Below are 26036 nucleotides of genomic sequence, written 5' to 3'. Positions count from 1 at the left end.
CTCCTTGTCTAACTAATGACTTGCACATCTAATATTTCAGGCTTGCACACTCCTTCTTCATGCACATTTGTCCACTCCTTGCCTCATTTATTGCAATGTCCATTTGTTAAGCGTAATCTTTTTTTGCAGAAGGCTCTAAATCAAAAGCAATAACATGCAATAAAAAATGGCCTTAAGACAGCAAAATGTATAAGTGGTTTTAGTCTGAAAAACCAAACGAGAATTACTGGCTTCAGCAGTTTAACATTGGCACTTTAAAATAGTGACAGTATGTGGTATAAAGAATTACTATTAACCAACACCATGAGGACATGGAAGTTCCTCTCAGCAAAAGTAACCAGGGCTAGGTCACACTTTAAACGAATAACTGAATCCACCCCAATGTGGGTGTGAATGGATTCAGCAGAGGCCCACCTGTACTTGCACTTAGGCACCTAGCCTGCTACTTGCCTGTGGCTTCCAGTTCCTGCTTGTTCCAGACAGATCCAGTGACACCACAGCTGCCTGGGTTTTTCCACTCACCTTTCTTCCTGTCAACAGAAGCCCCGCCCACACAAGGACCTACTTAATGCAGGCCGCAGCGTGACTGCAACCCCTGGCCCTCCCTCCCCTTGAAGATACACCAAACACCACAACAAACACTGTTAGGTGCCAAACAACACACCACGTTACTTTCACCTGCACCCACTGCCACAGCACACGCCAGCCCACCAACCAGCCCCACTGCGAACACACCACAGACACCACCTGAACAAAAACACAAACTTGCATGCATCCTTCTCAACACACGCTCGCTATTCAAGCATGCCCAGCATGACATCGTATTCCTAACAAAGATCTGGCTCAACCCCATAGTAAGCCCATACACTGCCAGAACGATCCATGACGGATATAAAATCCCTCACCAAGACTGCACCAACAATTCAGGAGAACAGCCATCATCCACAAAGAAACCATACAGTGCACCATGACCACCTACACCACCCCCATGGAACATTTCAACTTCAAGCTCCACACGGACGACAAAACCACCATCAGAGGCACCCTTGTATTCAGACCGCCCCTGGCCCACGTTCCAACTTCTGCAACAGCATTGCAGACTTCGTTGTGCCCCTAGCCTTAGACTCCAAGGACTAATTCTTCATGTGATCTAAAATTCCACATCTACTACCCCAACAACAAGAACACTACACACCCCAGACAGTATGAGCAGCCTCGTCCACGACCCTACACATACTGCAGAATACACTCTGGACCCCATTTTCACTACCAGCAATGGCGTCAAATACAGCCATGTCACAGAACTCGCACAGATCGATCACTCCACTGTCCAACTTCAGCATCTGCAGCCCCCGCACCTCCACCCCCCAAGATGACCAGCACCCCCCCACTGGAAATGGAACAAAATCTCAGATACCAGTTGGGCAGATGCCCTCAACACAGCCAACCCCACCTACCTCCACCAACCTGGAACAGGGAGTGAAACTTCAAAGCCTGGATCACCAGTTGAACCAACAGCATCAGGAGCAACATCCGGAGAAAACCCTCCAAAAGGCCAGCTGGTAGCCCAAGAATTCAGAGCAGTGAAACAAGACAGCACACAGCTGGGGAGGAGATGGCGTGCCAGCAATGACACCTCTGACAAAACAGCCTTCAGGACCTCCCTCAACCTCTACCATCTGCCTGCTGAGGGCAAGAAAGAAGACAGTCCTTGCCGCACACATTGAAACCAGCGCCAACACCACCAAAGAACTTTTCCACATTGTTAAGAAATTCTAAAACTCAGATGCCAGTGAAAACAACATCACACCCTCACAGGAGCTGTGCAACAATCTCGCCCACTTCTTCCATGACAAGATCGCAAACAAAGAAACTTCGAACCCCAACCCATACCTACAGATTGACAGATACGCAACCACCACAACTGACACAAACCACATACTGACCACCTGGAACATCCTCTCGACACAGGACATCACTTCCACCATGAAATCCATCCACGAGGGAGCTCCCCATGCCAGCACCAAATATGCAACCTTAGAAACGAAAGGATCAGCTAGGAACTCACCACCCTGTTCAACACCTCTTGCACCACAGCAACATTTCCCAACGCCTGGAAACACGCCAAAGTAAGACCACTACTCAAAAAACCTTCCACCGAGTGAACCCAAAAACTACCGGCCAATCTCCCTGCTCCCATTCCCAGCAAAGGCACTGAAAAAGATCATCAACAAGCAACTCATGACATATATGGAGCAGAACCAGCTACTCAACGCCTCCCAAATGGGCTTTCACACCAATCACAGCACAGAAACTGCCCTGATCGCAGCCACTGACAACATCTGAACCCTCGACATAGGTGAGACAGCAGCTTTGATCTTCCTTGACCTCTTGGCAGTCTTCAACACAGTATTCACCACATGCTGATTGAAAGACTACACCACAGGGGCATCCAAGGGGACGCGCTCAGAAGGATCACCTCCTTCCTCATTGGAAAAACCCAGGAGGATCCATCCTTCAACTTCGAACCCAAGGAGATCACCTGCATTGTTCCCCAGGGGTCATCCCTCAGCCCCAAGTTCTTCAACGCATATGTGACCTGGCTGGCCAACATTGTCAGATCCCATGGTCAACATTATTTCCTACGGAGATGACATCTAACTCATCCTCTCACTCACCGACAGCCCCTCCACCACCAGAACCAGCTTTCACAGATGCATGACAACGCATATGTGACCTGGCTGGCCAACATTGTCAGATCCCATGGTCAACATTATTTCCTACGCAGATGACATCTAACTCATCCGCTCACTCACCGACAGCCCCTCCACCACCAGAACCAGCTTTCACAGATGCATGACAAGCGCCACTGAATGGATGAAGAACAACTGCCTACAGCTGAACACAGACCAGACGAAAGTGCTGATCTTTGGCAATACCTGCAACACCAGGAACAACTTCTCATGGCCATCAGAGGACCCGCACCTACTCCCTTCGACCATGCCAGAAACCTCAGAATCATTGACAAGCTCACCATGAAATCACAGATCAATACTGTCATCTCCACCTGCTTCCTCACTTTGCGCATACTATGTAAGAGCTGCAAGTGGCTATCCCTACACACGCGATGAACCGTGACACAGGCCCTCATCACCAGCCGACTTGACTACAGCAAAGCCCTCTACGCAGGAATCTCCACACACCACCTACAAAGACTTCAGACCATAAAGAACGCCGCAGCCAGACTCATCCATGGCCTTCCCCTACAACCCACATCACATCCCACCTCAGGTGCCTCCACTGGCTCCCCGTACAGAAGAGATGCCAATTCAAGCTGCTGACCCACGCACACAAGGCTCTACACAACCAAGGACCCGAGTACCTTAACCACCGTCTGAACTTCACCCAACTGTTGAGAAGGCTATGCTCTACCTCCCTTTCACTTGTGCATACTCACCGCATCTACCAAAGCGGAAGTGGAGGGTGCTCCTTCTCTCACATCGCAGCAAAAAGCTCCGGACCATCATCTCACTTCCAGAATTCTGAATGGCCCTCAAGACCTAGCTGTCTGAATAAGTCTCCGGGACCAGCAAGCGCCTTGATATCCTATCGGGTGATCAGCCATGCATTGTAATTCCTGATTGACTGATTCACCAACGTTGGTCCTGGTTGAGGCAACTTGTCATATTGCGATCTTTTCAGAGCTCTAAACTCAAAAATGGATCTGGAATAAAATGCTTAACCAGAACCCATGCTTAACTGTAGGGTAGCCCTGATGTATTTTTTTTACAGTGTGCTTTAAGGGACTTAGATCTGGGGGGGGAACAACTGGCATAAACATCATCAGTAAGTGCTCAGAGATAACACAGGTTCAACTGTCCTGAAGCAAGAATCTCTGCTTGATCAAGGGCCTTGCTTCTACATTTGGTCTTTGGCAAATACTGAGGATACACCACCATCAGTTACTTCTTGGACCATAGTTACCAAGATAGGCCCAGCTTTCTTTATCTTATGAAGGATACAACACCTCATCAAATGAATAGTGGGCAATTAACTGTCCTGGACCAAGCTAACTCAGGTGCCTGTGAAATTGTGAACACCTATGGTGCACCATTTGAAGCCAGGCATCACTTTGCATCAATAAGAACAACCTAAAAACACTTGAAGAAACCAGAACATGCCTGTCCACTTTACTCACAGTATCACAAGGTTAGTAGATCTGATAAAGTGGCTTGAAATTGTAACTGACCAGGAAAAAAAAAAAGATGAAGAGAGATCATTAATACTATGTTGCTGGCATAAATAGGAAAATATTCTACGCAGCAAGATAATAGGGCAGATGATGGTAAAATGTGGGAAATGTACAATAAAGTCTAGTTTAGGTTAATCCTATTAAAATTATTTTAGGTCCTCCCTCTGCAGGATACTACATTCATAGATTATCATTGACTAAAATTAAATTAAACTTGGATAGAAGGCGGCCCTTTTTCCAAGGGAATTTGAATACAACAGGGAGGGAGCTACTGAGGCCGAGACCACAAAGCTTACTACAAGACCAAATTCTGCTGCTAAAGAGCAACTATGCTTCCGTGGAAAACTAAAATCATACCCTTAACTTTAAAACAGATCAGATTGAAAGTGCACACTTTAAAAAAAGGATTTTTGGAATAAAGAATTAAACAGTTTTAACTACTGCCGTCACAAGCTTTGAACTGGTGAACATGGACAGCTTCAGAGTTCAAATGTACCCTAATGCCACTATTCAAAAATCAACTGAGTTGTGTTAATCAGACCTTGGGATCTCCCTTTGCAACATTTTAGGAGATAGGGGAGTTTATGACAAGTGGAAAGAAGAGGTTACACCGGGAAAGCTGCAAATAAAACTAAAAAACATCAATACAAAATAACATTAATGTGAATGCACTAAAGGTCTCAAATAAGTCATCAAATTCACAAAGATACAAAATGAAAACTTTCTCACAGACGTCACTCCTTTCAAAAATTAATTCATATGGTGTCCATCTAATAGGCTAGAAAATCATTCTTACCACCATTTGGACTCTATCAGGTTAAAACGAATGCATCCTTGTGGCTCATTTCACCCTTTAGGTCTGTATAGAATTGGGGATACATGTCATAATTTATGAGAACAATAAAGCAGAGAGAAGGCAGATCAAAGAGTCTAATTTCTTATCTGTGCTCAAAGGAGTTACCTATTGTGCTGAGAGACCCAAGACTGGGGGAAAAGGGGAGAGTATATATATAAATATATATATAGATATATATGTATTTATTAACGTCAATACTGATCATATGCGCCAATCAATTTCTACATTTAGTGAATTTATACCAATAAGATTATAACTCTTGCCTAATCAAGAGCCAGAAAAATAAACCCAATGGCAGAGCCCGAAAACATGTCCGCTGGCACTTACCATCACAGTAGCGGCTGCCTGAGCTGCTACTGCAGCCTGGTTGGCTTGGTGTTGAGCAGCTTTGATTTTGGCCTGCAAATGTGCAGGAGGGTGAAAATATTTGCATTTCTCCCTCATGCAACGACCCTTAATGTAATCCATACAAACGGTTACAGTGTTATCATTTGTGTCAATCATCGTGCTGTCTGCAGGGTGTGCAAAGCGGCAATCGGTCTCTCCCCGTGCACAGTTTCCTCTCTGGAACTCCCTGCAAACCTATGCAAGAAACACAGGAGGGATTATATGAGACTCATGGCCTGCCCTTTGCTTTTTGGTACTGCATATGATAAAAACAGCCTATTGATGGTGTGGTACTTATACTTAAAGCATTTTATTGAAAATATTAACGTTCACATTTATGGGGCAGTTTTTTTTCTTTTAAAGAACAAGGCTTTTGCATCCCCATCCAACCTTCAGCAGAACATTTGTTTAGTTTTCCATCCTGACAAAGACAAAGTACTACCTTTGAAGCTGCTGGCAACCACAATAGTGGAATTTGTTGTGGTCTTCCCCTCTTTCCTATCACAATAAATATGCAATATCTCAGACTCGAAAATCACCTCCCTTTTTAAAGTATTTAAGAAACAAGTGGTAAGGGCGGGTAGGGACAATTGCAACGCCATTCTCATCACATTCTTAAGCTTGTGAAGGTAGCTTGATAACATTAAAGGTAGCTGCATATTGTAAAATAAAGTCATGATGCTGCACGCATGTGCTCGTCGTATAATTCAAAGTAAGTTACACGTCTTTGGCAGAACAGAAATCTAAAACGTTGTAGCATGGAAGTTATGCAGAGTTTGCAAAAACACAGTTGAAAAAAAAGCAGGTGATACCTCCCATTTAAAATTTTACTCAAAAATATCTGAACATAAATTACTATGCAAAACTTTTGTTTCACACACTCTTGCCCCCAGAACGAACTGCAATGCTATCAAGAAAATAGGCTCCACAATCAAAAGCACATTCATCCTGAAAATGCAGTGTGTCACAAACCCTGAGTGAATAGGGCTTATACACAAACTTTCAGAGAATACAAATTTCTAGTACCTCTAGTTTATCTGTTCTGAGGAGTTTCTGACCAGGTGAAGAACTGGAAACTGACATAGGCGGACTTCCAGGGACCATGACGGGTGTGTTGGGCAGCATTTCAGTTGGGACTAAACCAACACTGTGCGTTACAGGTGTCAAGTAGGGAGTAAAACTAATGGCGTGGTTTGTTCCTAAGGCGGGGCCTACAGGAAACGAAGGCTGCAAAATAGAAAAAAAAAAAGAAACATGCAAGTAAAAAATTCAACAAATGATATTGCTGCAATACAAAAACAATATATTATAAGGCAGATATCAACTCGTGCAAAATGAATGCCAACAGGGAAATGTTTACAGAGCCATGATCCTTACTAATAGCTGGAGGCTGAACTTTTATCCCCCTACCCCTTATGTCACAGGTACAACCAATCAACTTAAAAATAAATACATAGTACAAGACACATGCCTTGTTTGTTTTAAAGCAAATGACTAGCAAACCAATCCCATTCTCGCTTCTTCAAAAATCTCACAAGTTCAAGTCAGGTAATGTTTAAGCAAACTTTAGACAGTCAAAAGGTCTGTGGAATCAGACATGATGGCCACCTGCTTAGTTGCTAACAATCTGTTCATTCTTTATACATGATCATATAAATGTGCTTCAGAACAGGTTTCTCAAAATGCAGCCCCAAACCTTTACCTACATCAATAGTTGAGAGGTTTACTTGGTGGAATTTCCCATTACAAAATGAATACATTAAAAAATAAAATTAAAAAATACAACATAGCTCCATTGTACGCAAGACCAAAAATGTGTTACATCATCCAGCTCATTCATTCGAAACATCATAGTGAAAGTTGCTAGTATGCAAGTGGTGTTTCTTCAACTTTAGGCATGACGCTTCAGCTTCTCAATAGGTCACTGATTCGTAAGTTTAACTCTCAAGAATCAGTACATTACATAGGTCCACGTCTCAATCTACTTAACCTCAGTGAAAATAAAGGAACGCTTGACTCAAAAAGAGAATTAAGTAGCATCTCAATGGTAGGTGGGCCCCAACAAAAAATTATCCTAGCAATCAGAGAGTTAGTCAAATACATGCTGTCCCTAACCATCTTGTACTCCTCTTTCATGACAGTTACAGAAAATGGTCACCTATTCATGATACGCTGGTAAGGATGGAAAGGCTACAAGTGAATATATAAGAGACACTAATGACGGAAAAATAAATGTGACAAATCAACCACATTTACATTTCCAGCAGCAGATATTTCACTAACTCACATTTGTTAAGCAATGATTACAAAGTTCAATTAACCAAGGAAGGGTACTAGAGAAAAACATGTTTTCAAAGAATGTATGAAAGATGGACAGAACACAGAATACAGGTTATAGGGATAATATTAAATGGGTAGGTACATTTTGAAGAGGTGGGATTTTTATATACTTGCCAAAGGATCGGAGATTCTGATTTAGCCTAATGCAACCAGTAATTGAGTTCTACTGTCTGGAAGCTAGACTGTTTCTGCTCCTGGCGTTTCTGAGCACCTGGAGAGTTTAAGTTCATCCTTCTGGTAGAGGCACCAGAGAAGATTTAGGAAGGCCAGCCAAGACTGCATTTCTTTCAGTCAAATGGCTCATGACTTGAATAGATGAACTCAAGTCAGAATGAAGAATGTACAGTTGCATGACTTTGAAAGAGGATTCTGACAGTTTGACAATGAGATTTGTATGGTTGAGATGTTCACTATGTGAAAACCCAGGGATATGGTACGAGGCACTAGAGTGGTGAAGAACTCTAGCGGGTCTAAGGTTGTAGCAATTTGTGTACTAAGTTATTGGAGTAGAGAGCACATTCAGTTTTAGTGGAATTAATTTCAAAGGGAGACAACACACATTTGGTTAGCCTTTTGAAGACCTTCAAGTTGTCTATGATGAGTCTCAGCTGCCTTTCATGTCTGGATAGTAATGTATGGAAAGGCAAGGAGAGAGAAACAATTTTCTGAACAAATTAGTGGCAAAGAAGTTAGCATATGGTGACAAATTCACTTGCATTTGAAGGCCTAATAGAGAAAATAACATGATATGAAAAATGCACGTTCGAAATATAGTGTGCCATTTGACCACCGTTTGCATTTTGATACCACATTTAACATGAAACCATTGCGCACTCATAAATCAGTGGATTATTAATAAATAGTAACATGAAAGTATCATTTTCAAGCAGAAACAATAGAAATAAAATATATTATGAATAATAAATTAATCTGAATTAAAAGCATTTATAACAAATTAAATGGATTTCTTTAATCTCTGCAGAAAAATGAACACACTTAAAAAAAAAAGTACTTTAACATAACATGAATGTTTTCAAATAAATAGTTTGCTTTGCATATTGGATTTGGATTGTAAGGTGTGCAATAGGTTTACTAATGTATTAATATGTATTCAGGCTTCTTAATTTGACTAGGCCTGGAAGGTTCATTTTGCAAGCAGCAATGGAAAATAATTTGTTTATTCTGCTCCCTCTGACCTGAATTATTTTCTTAGGTTACTAATGTACTATTGAACGTTCTAATACACTGCAGAAGAAGATCATGTTTCAAGTTTAGTCACTTTTGCAGAATTTGGTCTAAGTTGAACCAGACAGGAAATTTACAGATTTCATGTGAAAGAGTATTACTATAGTTTGTTGAGTGTCATGAGAAAGGAATTGTAAGTAACAAATAACTAGAGAATGTAATTTCTTTTGTCACATTAGGTCATCCGATTCTTAAAAGTGTCAGAATTTGGTGGTGCCACCTGCAGTGATTAGATGTTGAATCTGAAGTCCAAAAGCGCCTACACCTGAAGGTTCAATCAAAAGGATTGTGGTTATTTTAATTAGTGAGAAACTGTCGTAAGTCTACTGGCACATTCTCTTCTTTGAGTTTTCTGATGAGTTTTCTCATCATAGTCATAATTGTCCAACGCGGCTTCGGTACTAATATGCCAAACTAATTCTGAACTGCTGAATTGTCCTATGTGTTATGCACCATCCTGATGCTGCTATCAACTGACACTGGAAGAAGGTGACCATTCCTGTGGAATCATTATGTATGCTGTCCCAAGAAGAAAGATATAGCTAAATGTGGTTTCTTGTTTCCTTTGTGGCTTAGTCACTTACACCAGCATATTTTTAGAATTAGTTGCTCTAGGTTAGATGATTTTGCCAAATTATTTTTGCCTTTCTTTTATTTTTGCTTTTGTCCACGTGTTTTAGCCCACTCCCACACTTGCCAGTCCTAATTCTGGTTAGTGATAACGATGTCCCAGCTCTGAAATTGATTGCTAAAATTGTATTTTGATGATTTATTAATGTCCTCATCATCTGCTCTAAAATCTGGTAATAATGTTCATATTGTGTTGTTGCTAATCTAAATCATTCTCTTAGAGTGTCTAACAGTATTGATGTTTAATAGGTTGAATCTTTTCAGATGTTTCGGTCAGCCTATGTTTTTCATGTATGTTTATAACTTAGTTCTGTGCACCATTTAAGCGACATTGATTTTGGGATTGTAATAAAGCTTTGAAAGTTTATTCAGTGTGGAGTTTTGATTTAGTGTTGAATTGTTCATGGTGTTTAATATTGTTAATGGTGTCATGTTAGTGATTTGTGAATGTATGATTCTGACTACTATCTCTGGCACCTTAGATCCAGTCAACCTCTAAGGGTGAGAAATTGTGATAGTGTCTCACCAGAGCGCTTGCGGTTTCTGAACCAGAGAGGCAGGAAGACGACCTCCGTGGGTACTCAATCAGCAACAATGCTTGAAAAGGAAACATTAATTAAAAGCAACACATTAAATAATGGCAACTCACCATCAACAAGTCTCCGCTGAAGAATGTTTAAACAAAGGTCCTGTTGTGCCGTTTTTACCTTTCATGGAATAAATTGTTATAGGACCAGGAAGAGATTTAATGATGCTTTGAAGCAGAACTGGAAGATTGCAACAATCCGCAGTGCAAGGGTTTGTATAGAAAGTACCTTTCCTCTGACGTAAAGGCACAAATCACTAGTCTGCCCAATGTTTATTATTGTAATATAAAACGTAAGTGCCTATTTAGCATTAACAGTTATGTTGCCTTTGGTGAGAACAATTAAAAATAATATGAAAAGAAATATTGAATAATGTGAAAACATGAATCTGATCAGTGAGTAAACTTTGGTAAGTCCCAAGAACAAATAAAATCTTGTTAAAAAGTGCAAAGTATTAACAGACAGACAAGGCATGGATTTCCATAATCCTAACTAACAGATCTGGGAGATGGTTAATTTGCTGTCAGATACGAAGGTCAGGTTGAGCAAACCTAATGTGCTGTGGCTATGTTGGAGCTATTAGAATTATCTTTGGTTTGGAGAACCCATGTTGCCTCAAAACCTTGTGAATAAAAGATAAGAGAAAACAGCTCACGCCTGCCCCTACACATGTCGCTTGCCACGTCGGTAATTCACAGAATTTTAAGTTTTCTTTTATTACCGAGATGCCTATTTCCAACATGTTGCAGAGAGAAAGATGAGTATTTGAACTTGTTGGCATAGCTTCTGATAGAGATCAAAGTTTACTAATACATTAGTGGCATAGAGGTTAACATATGCTGAATTATAAATCTTAATTTAAAACCTAATAGAAAGCATTAATGTAAAATGTAAAAATTTGCACGTTTGAAGTATGGCGAACATTGTGCCCTTTACTTATTTGGACATTACGTTTTGCCATGGCAGATGTTGTGCATTTATATTTCAGTAAACTACTGACGTAAATTCATGTTAAAAATATTTTTAGAGATAATATAGATGTGAAAAAGACTACTATGAATAAAAGAATAAGATTCAACAGTACTTCTATTTTTTTAGGGAAATTTAAGGGGTCCTGAGCTGAGGTGACCCCTGCCTTAAGAAATCCTCCATCTTGTTTTTGGAGGATTCCCCCCATAGGAATAAGGATGTGCCTCCCTCCCCTCAGGGGCGAGGCACAAAGAGGGTGAAGTCACCCTCCAGGACAGTAGCCATTGGCTGCTGCCCCACAGACCTAAACACACCACTAAATTGAGTATTTGGGAGCGACCCTGAACCCAGGAAATCAGATTCCTGCAACCTGAAGAAAGAAGAAGGACTTCTGACCTGAAAGTCCCACACAGAAGACGGAGACAACAACTGCCTTTCCCCCAGCCCTACTGGCCTGTCTCCAGACTCAAAGAACCTGCACAGTGATGCATCCAGCAGGAGCAGCAACCCCTGAGGATCAATCAAGCAATCAAATACATTTCTTAAGCGTACTACTCACCCGGTAGGGTCTCAATGTGCTGGGAGGGGGTTGGGTGGGCGGGGGTGTTTCTGCTCGAAAAGCCATGTTTTTAGGTGCTTTCTGAAGGTTAGGAGGTCCTGGGTCTTGCGTAGGTTGGTGGGGAGGGAGTTCCAGGTTTTGGCAGCGAGGTGGGAGAACGATCTGCTGCCGGAGGTGGAGCGTTTGTTGCGGGGGACTGTAGCGATGGCTAGGTCGGCGGAGCGGAGCTGTCGAGTTGGTATGTGGAAGTTGACTCGTTCGTGGAGGTAGGCCGGTCCAGTGTCGTGGAGGGCTTTGTGAGCGTGGACAAGGATTTTGAAAATGATCCTTTTGTTTATGGGCAGCCAGTGTAGGGATCTGAGGTGGGTGGATGTGTGTTTGTTTGTGGCAAGGGAGGTTGGGGAGGAAATGTGAGGCTGCGTTCTGGATTCGCTGGAGTTTTCTTTGAAGCTTGGCTGTGGTCCCTGCGTAGAGGGCGTTGCCTGTAGTCCAGTCTGCTGCTTATGATGGCATGGATGACTGTTCTTCTTGTTTCTAAAGGAATCCATTTGAAAGGCTTGCATAGCAAGCAAAGGGTGTTGAAGCAGGAGGATGATATGGCGTTGATTTGCTGGGTCATGGAGAGAGATGAGTCCAGTATGATGCCAAGGTTGCGTGCATTGGTTTTATATAGAGTTGTATGTGTGCAGAAAAATAAATAAATGTTTACATTTTCTAACGTTGTGCATTAATAGTGATCACAAATAATTGAATTTATTTTGCAATATGTTAATTGAATGATACACATTAGCATAAGTGTTTAGTAATTAGAATTATGTATTTAGGCTTTCTTAGCCAGATTAGGCCTGAAGATTAATTTTTGCTGCAATAGTGGGAAGTTCTAACTCACCATGTTCCCTTTGACTTAAATTTTTTCCTTAGGTTGCTTATGTGTTAGAGAATGCTGTTTTAGAGATGGCAACTGTGGTTCTGTTGACCTCAAAATGTAGCAATATTTGCCCCAGCTAACGGATGGACAACCAGCATTATTGAATTCACAAGAGAACTGTTGGAATTATCCTACGTACCCTGGGAAAGAATCGCAATGTTTCAATTGATATACAAACTGTCATTATTCTATGTAACTGTATGCAATAATCAAGATGACTTTGCACCTTCCCTGAGAAAATCCTTGATAGCTGCTAACCTGATGGGCGTCTAATTCTAAATGGATATTGATTCATTTGCGTAAGATGGGTCCACACGTCTGACCAATCAGAACTCTATGGACATTTCTAATTAGTGAAACATTTTTTTTTAAACTTTAAGGGAGTCCGCTTTTGACATAGTCGGAGTCAGTCCTTTCCAACTATCCTCAAAACTGTTAACCTTTTGCCTCTCATGCTTACCAATAGTAGTTGTCCGATTACCTATGCTGTTCAGTACTAATGTGCTCAACAAATTCTGAACTGCTCTCTTGCCCTAAGTGCAGCTCATGTTCTGCACTGTCCCTGATGCTGCCGACTACTGTTGCTGTGAGCACCCTGGACTTACAAAACCTTCCTGTCTGCTGTCCCATGAGGAGAGGTATATAATATGCAATGTTATATTTCTTGTTCCTTTTCAGCTTAGATAATTTACCCCAGTGTATTTCATAGTGAGTTACCCGGATGATTTTCCAAATTATTTTTGTCTCCTTTTTTGTTTTGCCCACATGTGTTAGCCCGTCCCCTCACATGCAAATCCAAATTCATGATAGAAGTAGGGATGGCTCAGCCCATATTTTGAATACTGTTGCTTGAACCTGACTAATGTCACCATCAACTGCTTTGAAATCTTTTTCTGTTGCACAAATCATTGTCTTATTAATTTGGGTCATCTTATTGGAATGTTTAATAGTATTGCTGTTTAGTAGGCTGAATTTCTTCAGACGTTTCGGTCAACCTATGGTTTTTATGTATGTTTATAATTTAAGTTTGCGTACCATTTACATTATTTTGGCTCTGTGGTTGTAAACTTTGAAAATTGATTCAGCTTGGAGTTTTGTATCCGTGGCCACCTTGGTCATTGGTGAAATTGTTGGTGGTTAAATTGTTTAGATTTCTCATGTGGGTGGTTTGTGTTGAATAAGTCTGATTACCCCCTTCTTCTTGAAGTTCAAAGATTCCATCGACCTCTAGTGTGGGTGGGGATAAGCTGTTGTGTCCCACCCCACCCACCGAATGCAGGTCCTGAATCCTAAATTGGAGGAGAAGGATCGCATGCGCCAGCACTTGTACTACTACAACATATAGTATTATAAGGTTGAAGATAACCTGGCAACTTGTTAAACCAAGCAACTGACTGGGTTCAAACAGATTTTGCAAATGCTGTTTTCTCCTAGATATGTTTCCTGAAACGGAGATTTGGGTTTTAAACTGATTTCCATCTGAACATCTGTGTGTGGCGCAGAGGAAGAAAACAATTTAGGGCAATTACTTTATGATAGAGTTTCAAAATACAGCCATGAAGTGCCAACACTATATGTTTGTAAGTCCAAAACAGGCAGGTAGCTTGTGTGACCGTCCAGAATTGAACTGATGCATTCATGAGAAATGTAATGTGTAAGCTTCCTTGCAAGGGAAATTCTCCAAGTGAGGGTCAAGATCGCCTGAAATGTCTGACTTCTCATCACTTTTGACTTGAGACCAAAGAATCTTCTACCATCTCTAATTTAGGCAAGCTCCATCACTTTTGGTAGCATGCTTTGGATACTATGCATGGAAATTCAGCAATCTAAGCCCAAAGGGGATGTATTTGATAGCATCTAAAGGTGATCAGGACAGTTAAAAAGTCCCAAACTAGTTTGTGTTATGTTTGTGTTAACACCGCATCACATAAATTTAAAATGATTTATATCCTGCAAATTCAGAGCTATGACCTCAGATAATAGTGTGACTGGATGCAACCTTGAAAGAACATTTTAGATGGGGGAGGCACTGCCACAGGAGCTGCAGAGCACATGCTCTCTGTGCCACAACTACCTTGGACCTGTGGTATCACTTACCTAACTGATTGTTAGCTTACCAAATTACTCTGTTTCTTTTGATCAGTATCTCCCCGAATGGTATATGGGGGCTGCTGCATTAAAACCACAATTCAGGACTAAGGATCTAGAGGGAGGCAAGTGAGCGTGCATATACATGATGTTTGGTGTACAGAGGGGAACTTGGTGAGAAGCAATGATAGCGAGTGAAAATTAACAAGCCTTTTCAGGTGTTTTCATCATCTGAGGTTTACGACCTCTATAGACTGTATATTATGTCATATTTCACATGATTATATGTGGTGACCACAGATTACAGGTACATGCAGTACATCCATAGTGCACGGCAGTTGAAATTAGTAAGTGGCATGCTTACGGACAGCAAACTGTATGAACATACACTGACCCTACAAATGGACCATTTGAGATAGACAGAATGTATTCAGTACTCAAAGTTACTTAACATAATTACATTGTGTCTGATGATCAGGTAGCCATGCTTTGTGCTTTCTTTGATGAATGGATAAAAAGACATAAATGCAACGCTACACTATGGAAAGCCACAAATGAACATGTCTTTCACTGTGTCTATGTGCTGATGGCAACGTGTGCACATATTTTATTGTGGCGAAGGCTTTGTATATACCTGCTATTTAATGTATGTATTTGGAAAGACTTGTGCTCAAGCTGTGCTGGCTGCATTCAAGCTTATGGATTTGTGTCTACATCTGCTATGGATTAACAGTATGTTTCAAGGTCTGCATGTGTACCACCTGTGCAAACAAAATTTACTTGGGCAAACAGCATTTGCACTATGTGCACTTTCAATGTTGTCGGCAGTGCATTTAGACACATACTGTGGAACATGTAACTATATTTATAATAATTGGCAATATATATCCCTGGGTCAAAGGCTGAGTCTACTGAGGCTTTGTGCCTTCAGTGCTCTCAACTTTGCATACAAACATGAGATTTGTAAAGCTTGCCATAACGTTTGCTTTGTAGACATTCATGTAACTGAATATGTTCAAGGAAGAGCACAGGTATGGTTAACAAATGTTGAAATATGGTCTGATGCAATCTGTGCCAAATCTGATTTTTGTACTTTGTCACACAAGATTGTTTTGAAGCATACTTTTGCTGCTGGTATTATGACTGTCCACTGTGATACCTCTCTGTCCCTAAAACCACAGTGTAACATTTAACTTTCAAGCAAGGACACTGTAATCTGGCTCAAACTGTACCAGAGGCACAGAAGTTAAATCTCAAATGTGGACTAGACTAGACTAGAGCGTGTACTTACAGCACCCATATAATTAATACATGGCTTTAGGGAGCACTAATATCTACTGGCTGGGCTGCAGAGTAAAAGCACTGCAGCAACACATGGCAGGAAGGTTTGGCTTTGCCAAGCCGAAAACTGCATTTTATATATCAATGAAGTCACCTCAGGTGTGACTTGTATGCCTAATGGACTTACTGCTTCAAATATAAAAATGTGGCATACTACACAATGGCAACAGAATGCCCTGAGAGAAAACAATTATCCAAAAGCTGTTTTCAGTTACATTTTCCTAGAACAAGCCTAAATATATCTAGAAAGGGTTAGTCATCTGGGAGCAGAACAAAGGGCAGCTTTTGACATTCCATCTGACTTGGAGATGCAAAAAGTGCGCTGATAGGAAAAGACATATTTATTCACTGGCCACCCTACATTCTCTCGCTCCACACCCAGCCAGAGGAAAACCAGTTCTGGGATTATAAAAAGGAGTGGATACCTTCTAGCCACAGAGGAGAGGCAAAGGGAACAACCACAGCACCTACAGATAGAGGATGGCAGGAGCTCTCCTGTGTTATTTCTTCTGGGAAGGTGTGCAGTAATTCAATTAATCCCAGTCCCCTGATATACCTCTGTACACAAAATTGTTGTCCAGAGGTTTTCATTTTTTGTGTTTTTGGATAATTAGCGAAGTAATTTAGCTTGGGTAGACATTGCTGATCCAGGTCCATTTTTATTGATGACATTTTTAAAAAATTGTGGATGTGTTGCAGTGCTGATATAATATTTCAGGAACCATGAGATCTAAATACTTCATTTTGGTGCCAAAACACAGGTTTTAGGGTCACATAGTCTTACAGAGACAGAAAATAACTCCTCAGAGCAGGCTTTCCGTCATTTTCCAAAATGGCGGCTTTAACAGAGAAAGTAGAGACATATGTAGAAATGAAACAAATAATGGTTGTTAATTCTTTTATGTATACAGCAAAAAAGGTTTATGATCTGAATATGAAAAAAATGTTCATCACTCCTGCTTTAGACACATTTTCATAGTTCACTTTGTTTCAGCAAACACATTTGAGAATAGAATATCAACAGGGGCATCTTTTTGTAGCACAGGTTTGTTAAGTACATGAACGTTTCAGTTCTTGGGTAAAGGCTTTAGAAATTTCATAGGTTTAAGCACCCCATCAATATCTCACCGACCAAATTCACACAGATCTCTATCTACATATACATGATCCTAAACATTTACTAATTGTCTGATCAAGTAGGAAGCAATTGTAATGTGTCCACACACAGAAAATGACGTTGGTGGAAGGTCCCTTAGCAAGACTGATCTCTTGAACTCGCTGTAAAAAAGATCGTCAAATGTGTGACAGTCAAACTCTTTTCCCACACATCCACAAGGAATTTTTCTACATCATTAAAGTCACATTCTTCTGTCTCAGGACATCCTTTAGAAAGCTAATCAGTTAAAGCTCCAAGATTTGTTCCAATTTTGCTTATATTGTTATCCCCCGTAAGAATACGTGCCTTGATAAGAACACTGGCCATCTCTGGGTCAAGTTTCTTGTGCAGAATAAGAAGCAAGATTAACTGCCTTTTCTCACCTGTTCCACAGTGGATCCATAACTCTGACAATCCTTGAGTTATGAACATTGCAGAAAATTTAGGTAGCACAATAACTACATCTGTGTCATTTGACAGTACAATGACTATAGGAACCAATTTAAACAGCCCATGTAACATGTGGCACAACACGAACGACAGCTTCCTCCAATTTGCTGTTAAGTTCTTGAACAATATGGTCCTTACCTTTTGAATATATCTCTGCAGGCCCAACTCCTCACTGGCAATCATTCCACTTCCAATAATTGGACATTCAGTGTTCACTGAAGCATCAGCAATGTTTTGGCACATTAACATCTCCAAATTCATCTTGTTCAATGTTGATGACCAGAATTAATCAAGTTGCACAGGTATAGGTGTCGAATTTGTGATGCAGCCAAGGTCAATTGTTTCACTTGTAGACATTTGTATGATTTGCTCACATTCTTCGACAGATCGTTCAAGATAACAGTTAAAGACAATGCACAGTTCTTATAAGGTGCACACTGACTTTGATATCTGTAGAACAGTCTGAAAAACTTCTTCTAAGTTTTGCATGTATGAAATTTTGACCATTCACAATTGTGACAGTCACAATGAGGACTATAATCACACTACCGGAGAGTAGTGAGGGAGATTAGAAACATGTATTTGGTGGGAAACGTCCCATGCTAGCTCCCTCTTCAAAAGACTAGTTACCACAAGAAAGTATGGGGTTCACCAATGAAATGGAGCTCAGTCCACGAGAGATTATCCGTGGGCTCCTGGACCTCACTGGGTTTAGAAGATGCGCGGTGTGAGTGCTGTGTCGGGTGGAAGGGGGGGGATTTCCTTTTACGGACTAGGTGGTCTCACACACTTGATAGTGTCATGCTTCATCATTTGACCACCTAGCCCCACCCAGGTAGGATAGTACCACCTGGGCGGACTCAACCTCGCTGTTAAAAGAACAGAAGGGAGTGCGTAAATATATTATATCTGGAGATAATGGGATCCAGCTAAGCTACGGGGATATAAAAGCACCTAGGTAGATACCTGTGTGTAGTCTACACTTTTAATAGTGGTAACTGCTGGTGCAACTAAAAACAGGGCGGGACAATACAGTGAGAACAAGGACTCACTGGGTCACCTCACTAAAAATTAGCCGACATGTTTCTGCCCTCTACTAGGAGCTGTGGAAGGTCTAGGGGCATTCTTCAGGGCCTAGGATCCCTAACCATCATGCAAGGTGCAGATAGATGAGCCTCCCCTTGTAAAAAAGGGGGGGGGGGGAAGGGGGTAATTATGATATATTGATAGGGTGGGCCTACCTGTAGGAAGGAACTACCTCGCGGAGGCCTGAAGGGATAGAGAACGTACGTACATCAACACAACGAAACACACTTATTACTTGAATTAAATATAAATATAAAATAGGAAGGGTGCCACAGCAAGCCAAAATCATGCGGAGCACACAGTGAAAACACGGTTCTGTAGGGAAATAATAAACCTTACCCTAATGATTGAGGCTATTGGCCTCAGATTCCAGGAGGGGGAGTGTCGCCTTAAAGTCACACTCTAGGGGGGAGGGGGTGAGAAAGAAAGGGAATTTTAAAAATTATATATGCTGTATGACACAGTAGGTGTCCATTAATGATGGTAAAGAAAGCATGATGAGCCCAGCCCTCGCTGCGAGCTGGGGGCTGTGGAGGTGCTATTATGGAGAGTTTAGCACACACTGACTAATGAAAATGACCTGTGAGCGTCAAATGAAATGAAAAGTAGAATTTAACTGCCACAGGTAATGAAAAGGTAATCCACATGGGCACAAACACACAAGATTTTACAATGCCAACAACCAGACATTCAGGCTTATCTGTAGTGTAGCTCGAGGTCCGCCGTCAAGCAAGTGCTGAAGCACTTACTACATCAAACGAGGCACTCGCTGTGCGCCTATCCCAACCCCTCGCTGGACCGCTTGTGGTGTGTGGTCTAGCGCAGAGGCGGTATAAGTACCCGTTGTGAAATGGAGCGCACCTGTATACAATTGCTCGAGCCGGTACATTACAGATAAGCCTGAATGCCCCTAGACCTTCCACGGCTCCTAGTAGAGGGCAGAAACATGTTGGCCAATTTTTTGTGAGGTGACCCAGTGAGTCCTTGTTCTCACCGTGGTGTCCCGCCCTGTTTTTAGTTGCACCAGCAGTTACCACTATTAAAAGTGTAGACTACACACAGGTAACTACCTAGGTGCTTTTATATCCCTGTAGCTTAGCTGGATCCCATTATCTCCAGATATAATATATTTACGCACTCCCTCCCGTTCTTTTAACAGCGAGGTTGAGTTCGCCCAAGTGGTATTATCCTACCTGGGTGGGGCTAGGTGGTCAAATGATGAGGCATGACACTATATAGTGTGTGAGACCACCTAGTCCGTAAAAGGAAATCCCCCCTTCCACCCGACACAGCACCCACACCGTGCATCTTCTAAACCCAGTGAGGTCCAGGAGCCCACGGAGAATCTCTTGTGGACTGAGCTCCATTTCATTGGTGAACCCCATACTTTCTTGTGGTAACTAGTCACAATGAGGACACCTTTTCAAATTGAAATTCTTCAGGTGAAAGTTTTTTTTCAAGCCCTTGTACGAGTTTGTGCTTCACTGGTTTGGTTGCAGCATCTCCATCAAATAATAAGTTTGTTGGAAGAAGATCATGCACCAGACCGTCCTTGATAAACTCACCCCTTTCTTTTGCCACATCCATCTCTCTATGTGCTTGCAAATGGTTTTTTTTTGTAACCTATTTTGTAGTGGGTGGTTAGAGGAAACTCTTACTATGGCAATTAAAGCCTAGAAGTTTAGCTTTAGTGATTATGCCATACTGCCTTTTCTCCTTCAATACAAATCTTTCCTGCTTCAGTTCTCCGTATAGTTTCGATCCATGTTCCAGGACATCTAGTAGATGTGTCTTTATATAGTTATCTGCATATTGTTTGGTCAACAAGTTGTGTAATCACACAGGCTTAGTCATTTCAAAGCGGTTTCCTCACTGCTGAATGAAATTAAGAAGGCTGTCAACATGTTTATTAAAACGTTCCCCTTTCTTTCCCACAAGTTTGTGGTGAGGAACATTTTCACAATCGCCCATTAATTTTGAATTTGTCATCTCTCTGAAAACACTGCAAAAAGAAAGGACTTCATGGTAGTCATTAGGTGGGTGCCATTGAGCACTTTTATGTATCTGATCAACAATTCCCTTGGAGCTTTTCTGTGATTCCTGGATCGTCTGTTCAAGTTTCATATCTGGAGCCACAGCATGAAACATTCCCTCCTTTTCACCACAAAATGTCATTAGATTAATTTTCTTTAGAGGTATGGTTTTTCCACCTCTAGCTTCTTCACTCTTTCTAAATACCTGGACCAATATCTCAGGTAGTTTATGCAACTGAGTTCACGAAACACAGTAATCAGTGACTCTTCACGTGCAGCTCTCAGTCACCATCCTAATCAGCACGTACAAAGTTTTTCACTAAAGCTATTGTGTGAAAACATCTTCCCAGCACTGGCAAAGTTAAGACTTTTATTCACATTCTTTGACGAACTATGAACTTGGTTTTCAGGTTTTCTGATTTTGAATTGAGTGTACTGGACACTGTCTGGCTTTGCATTATGTCTTTTGAATGTAGTGCACCATGCGCCATGTTCATTTCTGAGATAAGATATGCAAAACCTAATTTGTCATTCTTGTTCCAGAAAGCATTCCAACCCAATGTTTCTATAGCTTCAGATATGATGAGCATGCCTTGTAACGAACAAACAATGACTTCTGCTCAATACTGACTGGACAGTTTTGCTTCCAAAGATTTCAGCCTCAATAGGTGCATTGTCTATGCCACATTCACTGAGAACTTCTTGCACACCGCAATGCAACTTTTGTCATGTGGAAAACGCCCATCATTGGATAAAGATCATCTAATTCTACCGGATTGCTCATAAAAATGTCAGCTACAATACAGAAAACGCCTTCATCTCAGAAAACTGGTGGGATAGACTGGTCTTCAAGCTGAGTACGCACAATTTGGAATTTTATTTAGAGCTGTATATACTGTTGCATAGTTTGCAACTGGAGATGGTATTACTGGTAAAAACCCAACCTTCAGTGGGACGGTATTCTGGGAGATCAAAGCATGAATTCCAGCCCACAGAAGAACTGCCATTTCTTCATCCTTCAGTCTGCTTCAAATAAGCAATATGATAAGTTTATTTAAATCAGCTTTGTGGATCTCAGAATCAGATAGAAGATCCATGTCTACAGCCACATTGAAACTTTCTGGTACACTGGGACATGTTGGTGGGTTGAAGTGATTGTGCACACGTTGGCAAGGCAGTTTGGTTATAAGTTTGCAGCTTAGCTTGTTTATGCCTACAGCTGACAGCTTGCTTTCCAGCAGCTACTTCATTGGTACAGTCTTGAAAAAGCACCACGGCATTATCACGTGGGCTGGGTGTTCCAAACAAAGAAATGCTGTCTTCAAAATGAAAATTATCAAGAGCAGCAATTGTAAATCCTTTTCTGGTAAAGTGACTTGGAAGTGGTGTGCTATCAGATTCACAAGCTTTTACAGCATGAGATGTTAACAAGTTCCTGCCCTGTACTATGCCATTATAATTTGTTGATATACTAATCCTATTCCTTGAAATGATTAGCTCTGTACTTTTGCACTGACCATAGACTGCAGGGGCAGTCATCATATGTAGCAGAGTTTTCTTCTTGCCGTGATGTAATTCATAAAACATGATTTGGAAATAACAGTACATTTGCGCAGCATAAGCCTGTCGGTTTCTTAAAAGGGTTCCTGCTGATTTTACTGCATCTCTGATCTTATTTTGGAAGCAAGAACTTTAGGAGTCAAATCAGCTGACAACTTCATAAGTGGCTCATTCTTCTTGTTAGAATGACAAAAACGAATTCTGGCATTGTATATTTTCACCAGAAAAGTCTTAATTTCATTGTTATGGCTCAATACAGTTTCATCAATGTGGACCATTATTTCTCCGATCTCAATGAATGTGAACCCGAGTGCACACTTAACTGAAGGCTGGTGGTTATGCTGCTGCTGGGAGCTCACTGTACATTCATTTTTTTAATGAATGCACACATGCAGTTCAGGTGGGCATACAAATTCACTGTAAATACATCCAACTCGCTGCTTAGATCAGCTACTCGGCTGAAAACGTAATCTTGGAAGAAACTACCTGAAGATAAAAACATTTGTCCTTTGAGACTCACATACTCTGCACTTTGTTCTTTTGTCAGTCCCTTTGGCCCTTGTTCTGGCTAAACCACAGATAACACTTTGAGGATTCTCTACTTTCTGATCAGTTGATGGAGGTGGATGAGGGGTAGCCATCAATCTTAAGTGCATGGGCACTGGGTTTGGTTGTCATAGCTTTCTCAGAAGATTCAGATTCTTACTGATTCACTGGTTCCTGCTATTTTTTGACAAATGTTTTCCTGGCTTTTTTCCACTGTATACAACTTGTAGCACTTGTTGTTACAAGGATAAAATACTTGATCCTCTTCACTCAACAGTTTCAATCTTTTGTGAACTTTGTTTAGCCATATTTCTGCAGCATCTCAAACTCTCTTCTGTCCAGCAGCAATTGATGTTAGCTTTTCTTTCGGATTAGTTTGGCATATGACATTTGTCTTTGTTGGAGTCCTCAGATTTTGTAGTTAGCAACACTGTCAGGAGGTAAAGATCTACTACTGTCAACTACTTCGCTCATGTTTACGAATTTAAATCAACAGAAAACCTGAAACAAAAACAATATTAAAATAAATTACCAATATGATGGCTAAAACACACCATTATAGAGCCAACATTTCAGAAAATGGCGGAAGGGTTGCTCTGAGGAGTTATTTTCTGTCTCTATAATACTACTTGATCGCAAAAACACAATGTTTTGACACCAAAATCAAGTAGATCGGTCTCATGGTTACTAAAATATTACATCATCACTGCAACACATCCACCATTTTTAAAAATGTTGTCCAGAATAAAAAAAGAGGAAAAAAAAAAAACATTCAACCTAGATTAGCAATATCTATCCAAGCTAAATTACTTCTCTAATGATACAAAAAACACAAATAAAAATTTAATATCTCTGGACAACTATGTTTTTTACAGAGGTGTATCAAGGGTCCAGGGCTAACTAGAGAAAGTGCTAAAAAAAGGAGGTGTGCATACTGCAATAAATTAGGGGTCTAGAATATTTTCGAATCACTTGCTAGTGCCCAGGATAAGACTAGTACCGCCCCACTACCTTATCAGAACATTTCTGCACCTGGAAAGAAAAATCTTAAAGAAATGAAAAGTCTGGCTGACTTCTGAACTCTGCTGGCACCAAGGGACTGGAACTACTCAAGGGTCAAGTTGTTAACCTCCTGTTGCTGCTACATGGACACAAAAGGCAGAATTGCTCCCTGATCTGAAGAAGGTCCAGCTGGCCATCTGCGACAGAACATTATGGGATAGTCTTTGCTGAAGAGACCTTGTGCCATGAAGTCCACTCTAAGGTCCCAAAAGGGCTGTAGAAGAGACCTAATCCTTGATTTTTCCCAGCCTCAAGAACATTTTGGGACTCGTTGCTGTAGCAGGATGCAGGGACAGAGGGGCCCGTTTCCCTCTTGGAGCTGCGACTGGAGTTACTCAGAAGTGTACCAGGAAGATTTCAAGCACCAGAATGCAACACCCCTGGTCTCCCCGTCTTTAAGGCAGAACAGTTTACTCAATGTTATCATGCTTCTGTTTCTGGTAAGAGAGCAGCTGTTTTGGGTAATGCACCTGTACTGAAACTGTTCGTTAGATTTGCATTGTTCCTGTCATCACTTTGGCTTAAAACCTTTAAAAACTGTAACTCTAGTTCCCCTTACCTGATTTCAACAAGGTTTGTGTCTTTTTCTTTTTTAAATTTTCTCTATTTTTCAAAATTAATTTGCTTTCTTGACTAAACTTAACATGCACTATCTAACTATTACACATTTTGTACTGCAAGGACCTCATGGCATAGAAGCACTCCAAAGGATGTTCAGGTAATAGTAACTATCATAGTGGATTCTGAATAGTGGGAAAGGGATATACCAGTTTTAAAGATCGGGGACTGAACAGTCTGCACACCCCACTCATGAACAGTTTCCCCCATCTTACAGAGATTGTGGCCTAAATCTGCTGGCTCAGATAGGGGAGACTCTTGAGCCTTACAATGAACTGCTTCAGTCACTTCTGCCCAGACATCTTCGGGCCCATTCATTAAACATTCTGGGGTGCCTACAGCCATTGTACTCCAAAAACTGGTTAAGTATATATGTATGTCAATTAGTGGTAGCAATCAAGCAAGGTCGCCTCAATGCTCTAAAGCAGGTAATACACATTGCAAGCTCCTATTTTCTTCTCCTGAACAACTTCACTATGCATTTATTATGGCCTACCCAGCATGGCACCCAAAAGAGAGAATAATGGCCTATCTGTCCCAAACAGTAATCTGATAAAAGGAATTTGCAAACAAACAAGCTAACTGTTCAAAGTTTTAAAACAGCCAATGTCAACATCACTGGAAAATTACCCAGCTGCTGTTTCAGTTAGTAATAGTGATCTATTTAGCCATTGTACTCATTAGACACAAAAGTGTTTTTAATTTACTCTTTTGCAACTATCTCAGGGTCAGTGATGTAGGATAAGAAAAATACAGTGCTTTGAACTGCTTTCTGTGGCTTGATGTATGTAATTTAAGGCGCCAAAACAAAAATCCTTGTTGGATGACAAAGATTCAGTAACTTTTGAGTATTATAGCTCAATGCCAAAGCACATAAAAAATAATCCACAACCAGTCGATTCATCACTGCATAAAACAAAAGGTGTGCACAGAAGATGAACATTATGGCTGTATTCTTACAGGTGGGACCAGGATGACCGCTTGGAGTCAGGATAAAAATCAGATAGCTGCTCTCATTTCAAGCCACATGAAACCAGACCAAGCACAGCGTGTGCAATTTTTCCCATTTTTTGGATCTCTCCTGAAACAAGTTAAGAAAAAAAACAAGCAATGCAACAGGTCTCGCGTTTGCTCGAGTTAGAGATATTGGGGTTGTAAATGCAAAACTGAACTTTTCTTGCCACATAAATTGGCCAACCCTGCTGCATAATTTGTAAACATAATAGCCAATGAACAGGCAGTTTCAGATATTTCCACAAGCACTCTCTGCAGGTGAGCATATTTAGCAGTGGTGTGTGGTGTTGCTGGGTCAGTGTATGCAGGATAGGAAAATTCAACCAGCC

The 26036-nt window shown here is 41.1% G+C and overlaps 1 protein-coding gene across 32 annotated transcripts in view; it reads right to left on the bottom strand.

The window, feature by feature from the left end:
- The window catches only part of MBNL2 (muscleblind like splicing regulator 2), a 563412-nt gene that overhangs the window by 120640 nt on the left and 416736 nt on the right, over positions 1–26036 (bottom strand). For 31 of the 32 annotated variants that reach the window (XM_069204579.1, XM_069204591.1, XM_069204575.1 and 28 more), the window contains 2 exons: positions 6522–6722; positions 5436–5690 (listed from right to left, as the gene is read on the bottom strand). In XM_069204579.1, coding sequence (XP_069060680.1) covers positions 5436–5690; positions 6522–6722 — 456 coding nt within the window. The remainder of the gene's footprint in view (positions 1–5435; positions 5691–6521; positions 6723–26036) is intronic. The other variant, XM_069204599.1, reaches the window with a different exon arrangement.

This window comes from Pleurodeles waltl, chromosome 8, assembly GCF_031143425.1.
Source record: "Pleurodeles waltl isolate 20211129_DDA chromosome 8, aPleWal1.hap1.20221129, whole genome shotgun sequence".
In the NCBI taxonomy this organism is placed as follows: Eukaryota; Metazoa; Chordata; class Amphibia; order Caudata; family Salamandridae; genus Pleurodeles; species Pleurodeles waltl.
This window is presented reverse-complemented; position numbering and strand designations above follow the sequence as displayed.